At 54.1% G+C, this 6,382-nt stretch overlaps 1 protein-coding gene across 1 annotated transcript in view; it reads right to left on the bottom strand.

Annotated features, from left to right (window-relative positions):
- Positions 1-79: 79 nt before the first annotated feature.
- The window catches only part of LOC104537832 (R3H domain-containing protein 2-like), a gene marked incomplete at its 3' end in the record, with an annotated part of 12,252 nt that continues 5,949 nt past the window's right edge, over positions 80-6,382 (bottom strand). The window contains exons 7-12 of the mRNA XM_010180841.1: positions 5,713-5,853; positions 5,172-5,280; positions 4,049-4,144; positions 2,612-2,643; positions 2,462-2,515; positions 80-312 (exon numbers count right to left, since the gene is read on the bottom strand). Of these exons, the coding sequence (XP_010179143.1) occupies positions 80-312; positions 2,462-2,515; positions 2,612-2,643; positions 4,049-4,144; positions 5,172-5,280; positions 5,713-5,853 (665 nt within the window). The remainder of the gene's footprint in view (positions 313-2,461; positions 2,516-2,611; positions 2,644-4,048; positions 4,145-5,171; positions 5,281-5,712; positions 5,854-6,382) is intronic.

The following is a 6,382-nucleotide window of genomic DNA, read 5'->3' on the forward strand; positions in this document are numbered from 1 at the left end:
CAACTCCTCATATTCTGGGATTCTGTGAAAGCCGGTGTCTGCTGGGTGCAGAAGGTGCACAGGGGAAGCAGTACGGTACCTGCCCGGGACGTTCTGCTGGCAGTGCTGCCCTTGCTGCTCCCGATGCTGTCCCCCCGTGTCAGGATGGAGATGCCGCTGAAGCTGCTGGCTTTGGTTACAGGCGGTCGCAGGTTGCGGATGGAGCCGTCCGAGTCTGTGCTGCTCCACGGCCGAGGCTCCAGTGACTTGATCTCGCTCTCGGTGCTGCTCTGGCGGCTGCCCGAGGCTCGGTTCAAACTGTCCCGGTTGCCCCTGCAGAGAGCAGAGGAGTTAGAGCCCAGGGGCAGCAGCAGGACCTGCATGGGTGCTGGTGAGCCCGGGCAGCAGCTGACCCTGCGACACAGCCCACGGGTGCTTTGTAAAGGGGTCTGATAGCAAACAAACACCCTCAGTGGTCCCAGCTGGCTTGGGCATGCACTTGTGAACACCCAGACACTGCTGATCTTCCTTGGTGTGTGTTGAGAAATGACTCCTGGTGCTTTTCCCTAACCAGATCCCAGCCTGGAAGAGAAGCCAGCAGGGTGAGAGCACCATCCCTTGCTAAAGCCCTCCTGGTCTCAGAACAGAGCTTTTCAGACAAGGCTGATCTTGCAGGACCGCTTTCCATACCAGCCCTGGTAAGGTTTTCTGCTACGTGCTGGGATATTGCTGTGCTCAGAGCTGTGCTCCCACTGCTCGCCCTCCCTCAGCCCCAGGCCACAGCAGAACTTTTTGGGGCATCAGCAGAACAACCCAAGCAGCGAGCCTGGATTACCAGCCCAGCTAAGGACCATAAGCACGGTAGTGGGTTCCTGGGCCTTCGCTGGGGAGGATGGAAAGCAAGGCAGCACTGGAGATGCTCATATCATGGGCTGAGCCTGGCATGGAGCTGTGGAGAGGACAAGATGGGCTCATCCTGGGCTGCTGGGAGCACATGGGAGCCAAAGAAAACCAGTGCCGTGGTTATATCCCCAAAGAGGTGGGGGAATGGGACTGTGCAGCCTCAAACCCCAGATCACAGTTGACCTAACAAGCACCCATCACACTCTGGGGCTCTCCACAGCCCCAGCTCTGAAGGCTCTGGGTTGTTTAGAGGTGGGGGCAGCGTCTATGCACATCACAGCCTCTGCTCAGGCTCAGCTGCAAGCTCTGCTTCCCCAAAAACTCAAACCCCTCTCATAACCCAGCAGCAAAACAGCTCTGCTTCTTCTCCAAACACATCCCACAGCCTTGCAGTGCCCCAGCAGCTTCTGCCATGCCCGGCTCTCCACCAGCCTTGCTACAGCCTGCGCTCGAGCGCATCCACCAGCAGAGAGCTCCCTGCCATCAGCTCTGTGCTTCAGCAGCGCCCATACAGGACTTCCAAACCAGAGCCGCATTGCTCCGACACCGGGCTTGAGAGCGGTGCGTTCACACAGACACCACCTCCAGCACCACCGAGGGAACCCCAATCTCCTCCAGAGTTTGGCTATTGCTACCCAGAGCTCACAGCGGTCCCGAGACCCACATTTCCTCCCTCTCCCAGTATGGGATCCACAAAACAACGATGGTGCGTTAACGGAGCTCTTTAGGGAGTGGGCACCGCCATCAGTCCTGGCTGCAGCTCAGCTCCTAAAGCTGCACTCACATCAGCAACGGGGTTTTTTGCCACTTGCTGGGTGAGTTTTACTCCAGCCCTGTGATTGATCTGAAAACTCTAAACCCTGCCTCAAAACCACTGCCACACATGGATCCTGTAACTGTGCTCAGGACCCTTGATCTGCCATGGCAGGGTCCCTCCAAGGGCAGCCTGAGCCTTGTGATGGACCCAAGGGGGGCAGAGCTGTTCCTACACCGGCTTTGCTCCTCCTGTCCTGTTTACACACAGCGATGTGAGCTCTGGCTCTTAATGAGAGGACAGCAGGCAAGTGGCTCTCTCCATTTCCGCCCTGTTCTTTATCCCCATACCTGCAGCAGGCTCTGTGCAAGGCGTCTTGTCAGGCAAACCCCATCCTCCCACACCTTTCAGCCACAGGAAAACTGCTTAATAGGAAAATGCAGCTCAAATACGTTCCCAGTGCCCTCTGCAGCACACGCTGGTTGAAGCCTGAGATGCTTCATTGCCACCATTAAGTAATCCAGCCTTTATAATCGGGGATTAAGAGCAACCCCACCTTATCTGGATGCTGATCCTGGCACTGTAAGGGCTTTCCTGTCCTTTTGGGAAAGAAGAGGCAGAACGGTTTGAAAACTGCAGGAATCTTCTGGCTTCCCCATTCCTGCCATTCCACCTTCCACCCCTCCGTGTCAACGGATGAAATCAGCAAAAAAAGGACTCAAATTGATGTCGCAAAAAATACAACTGGGAGGACTTCACAAGCAGCCATGCATGGGGCAAACTTACTCAGCAGGACAATGTACAGAATAAGTCACACAAAGATACCTAAAAATCTGCCTCCGTTTGTGAGAACTAGAAGAAAAGCCTTCTTTGGAGAGTCTGTCGGTTAACATCAGAAAAAAGCATCATTATAGAGTCATGCAGTCCTCGTAGAGAAAGCCAGAGATCCCAAGAGGGTCTGTGAGGAGTACTAACCTGCTGTCGGTGAGATATCCATTCTGGCCAGTCTGGAAGCATGGAAAAGACATGGAGATGGGAAGGAAAGGGAAGAAAAGGCAGATTTAGTAACTCTGAAAGCAACACAGGCAATTTCAAAGCAAAGAGGAGCAAAGCACTAACAGTGTGGGACTTGGACACAGTTACACGGTCACTCAGGGTCTTGCTGGGCCTTGACTTTGGTCCCATTTGGCTCCGCATCCAGACTCGTCAGGAACCTTTCCCGATAGCTGTGACCCTGAGATCTCTCAAGAGTCTGCAAATCTGAGTCCTCAGCTCCCTGCTTCACTGCTCTGAGGCAGCGTTGATGGCAGCTTTATCAACGGGACGATCAAGGCCAGGCACACAAGGGTCCTCATGTGCTAAATGCAGATTATCTGAACCATGAAGAAAAGGCTCAGAGCCAGCCCAGCCCACGCTGTGGTAGCAGCTCTGCCTCTGAGGGAGAGATGCAAAGCTCAGCCCATGGACACACAGCGAGGGTAAGCACCAACCTGCCCACCCCCATGCTGTGCTAATGGGGGACAGCACCCACTCTGGGGCAGGACTATGGGCAGAGCTGCTTGGTAACACATCTGGATGACTTTGGGCCAGGGATGGATGGAAGACAAGTCCATGACCACATCAGCTGAAGCCTGGGGACTTTACTGGGGTCTCAGCACAGCGGCTGCATTAACGTCCTCCTTGGGCAAGGCACATGGGAATTTCCTTTGGGACAAATGAAAGGTGGTGTTCCCAAGATGCTCAAGAGCAGCAAGCGAGGATCTGGACCTTGAACACGACCCACAGCACATGGGCACTGGGAATTGTCCCTGGCTCCATCATTTGCTGCTTGGCACAGCACGGGGAGCTGCCTCCAGCTGGCAAACAGCACCCAACACAGCAGCCTTGGAGCCAGACGTGACCCAGAACACAGCTCAGACTCAGGGGAGCCCCATGTAGGGAGCAGAGGTCTCAAGGAAGCAGTAAGCGAGTGGGACACTTTGTAAGACAATAAATGTCCTGCCCAGATTCATCCTGCAGAGACACAGGGCCCTGCCTGCTCCTTCAGTACTGCTCAGTCTGGAGGTCGAAGCTGCAGCACCAGAGAAGCTGGGGACGCAGCTGCTGCTCCTTTTAGGGTCATCGACCGATTTGCTCATCATCCCAAAAATGCCACTGCATCAGCTTATCCTCTTGCTGGGCAGCAAGGAGCAAAACTGCCTCCTCTGTCAGTCCCCACGCACCTACTGCCCCTGAAACAGCAATTTAGGGAAGGAGCAGAGTGATGAACGGAGGCATGCCTGACATCTTTGTTCAGAGCTGGAATTCAATGGTTTATAACAAGAACACTGGGAAATCTGTAGAAAAGGCAACGAGGAGATCTGAGCTCTTAATGTACTCGAGGGTACCTGGCGAGGAGGCATCCACGCTTACCTCTCGTGCAAATATCCGCTCCCTGACCCGCTGATACTCCTCCTCTCGCTCTTCTATAGATTTGCTCCTCCTCCCATCCTGCAAGGGGAGTCTGATCTGAAGGGACAAACACACCTCAGCGGGTCAGCAGCTGCCAACGGGAGCAGGGGGTTACGCAGCAGTGTAAGTGGATGGGGATTACGGAGTGCGTGCGTGGTGCCTGGATGCAATGACACAGGCCCTGGACACCTATGTCTAGGGATGGGCATCCAAGAGGTGTCCTGGACCAAGCACAACTCGGTCTGTCTGAACTCTGCCTGATTTGGAAAGGACAGATCAGGAACATCACCACGTGCTCCTTAAAGACAGCTTGACTTCAGGGCTCAGAAGCTAAAAGTCACTCTTTGGAGCATATGGCAAGACAGCAAACTCCTGCTCCCTCATGGATTTTGTGCTTCATGGGGTCCTGCATCACCATGGGAAAACCAGGAACTGGTACTGATTGCAATGAGCAGTGATGGCTTATGCTCAGAAACACGACCAAAACCAAGGGGCAGTGCTATGCAGATGGGAGCAGAGAGCACGAGATCCCTGCTGAAGAGCTCTCCTGTCTCTTGCTCCTGTTTTTGGGGTTCAGGATTCTGTCTGGTATAGGCTGGGAATCAGCCACAGAGGAACGAGCAAGCTCTGCATTACAGGGGTGGTGCCACCGGGACACCCAGAGATTCGGGAGGGCTTTAAGCTCCCATGTCTCCAATGCTGCTGAGCTCAAAGCATTTCATTCTGCTGAAAGCTTCCTTCAAAGCCACAAGCCCCAGGGATGGGGGGAGAGATGCTTGGCTACGTTCAGCTCTGGGGCATTTCCAAGGAAACCTTCACCTTAAACCTGTCCCAGCCACCAGTCAATGTTTAGGGTACAGAAGAGTACTCCCCATAGAACCCACACACATTTTTCATGCATTTCCACAGTATTTTGTGAAGTTCTCATGCTATATCTAGATGCTGCTGCTCGGGTGGGATGGAAGCTTCTATTAAAGAAGGTTACAGCAGGAAGCCCCAAAGAAAATTAAAGAGTTTTTCTCATCTTAGCAAAGTTGCATTTGATTTTTCCAAAGCATGAGGATACCCCATGGCCACCCCTTACCTGATTATCATCTCGGTCCATGCTGGTATCGTCTCGTTTTAGGATAAACCTCTGCGGGAACTCTGCGTTCTTCTCATCTTTGATGTGCTCAGAGAATCTCTGCTCGGGGCTGCGGGAAGAACCGGTCCTTGTTAGAGAGGGGAAAAACGGGCACAGAACATCTCCATAAAACCACGGCTTTGCAGGGAGTGAGGGGGTGTGCGGTGATGTTGTGTTCAATCTCTGTCTGATGGCAACGGGAGCTCCTGCCCTTTCTCTGACGACTGAAGAGAGCAGGAAGGGCTTGCAAACGCATAGGACTGGAAGTGAGGGGCTCTTCTCTAGAGAGGGGACCTACCCTTTTTTGGGAGGCACAGAAATGTGGAGGAATCCATCCTGCTATGGACCATGCCAGGGCTCTGTGTCTGGAGCCATGGAGGGCAAGGGCCAGGGCAAGGAAGGGCAAGGAAGGGCCAGGGCGGGAAGGGAAAGGGAAAGGGAAAGGGAAAGGGAAAGGGAAAGGGAAAGGGATGCCAGCCCGGTTGTCCTCCCTCCCCCTTACATTCGTGTGTTACTGGTCTTGTTTATAATAACCGCCTTCCCAGTTTGGTCAACGTTGTGGTCCATGCCGAAGTAGGCAGCTACGCGGTGCAGCAGCATCCGATGGTACGAGGTCATCTGAGGGAACTTCTTGAACTGATTGCTGGGAGGAGGGGAGAAAGCAGCAGTGTTTAGAAGGCCTCAAAACAGACGATGATCATCAGACAGCAAAAGAGAGATCAGGGCCAGAGATGCCTCAAACGCAGCCCAGATCAGACCACGCTGCCTGTTCTGAGCAGTCAGGCGCGACTCATGCACAGCGTGAGCTTGGGATAACCCTGCCTGGCCAGAAAAGAGCTGGGCTGACTTGGGTTGTCCAGTTTCACAGAATCCGAGAATACGAGGAGTTGGGAGGGACCTGGAAAGCTCCCCCAGTCCAAACCCCCCAGAGCAGGATCACCAGAGCAGTCACACAGGAACACGGCCAGGGCTTTGGGTGTCTCCACACAAGGAGACTCCACAACCTCTCTGGGCAGCCTGGGCCGTGCTCTGCCACCCTCACAGTAAAAAAGTTTTTCCTCATGTTCAGGTCGAACCTCCTGTGCCCCAGCTTGCACCCATTGCCCCTTGTCCTGTCACTGGACATCACAGAGCAGAGCCTGGCTCCTTCCTCCTGACACTCGCCCTTTACA

This window comes from Mesitornis unicolor, unplaced genomic scaffold, assembly GCF_000695765.1.
Source record: "Mesitornis unicolor isolate BGI_N332 unplaced genomic scaffold, ASM69576v1 scaffold2533, whole genome shotgun sequence".
Classification (NCBI taxonomy): Eukaryota; Metazoa; Chordata; class Aves; order Mesitornithiformes; family Mesitornithidae; genus Mesitornis; species Mesitornis unicolor.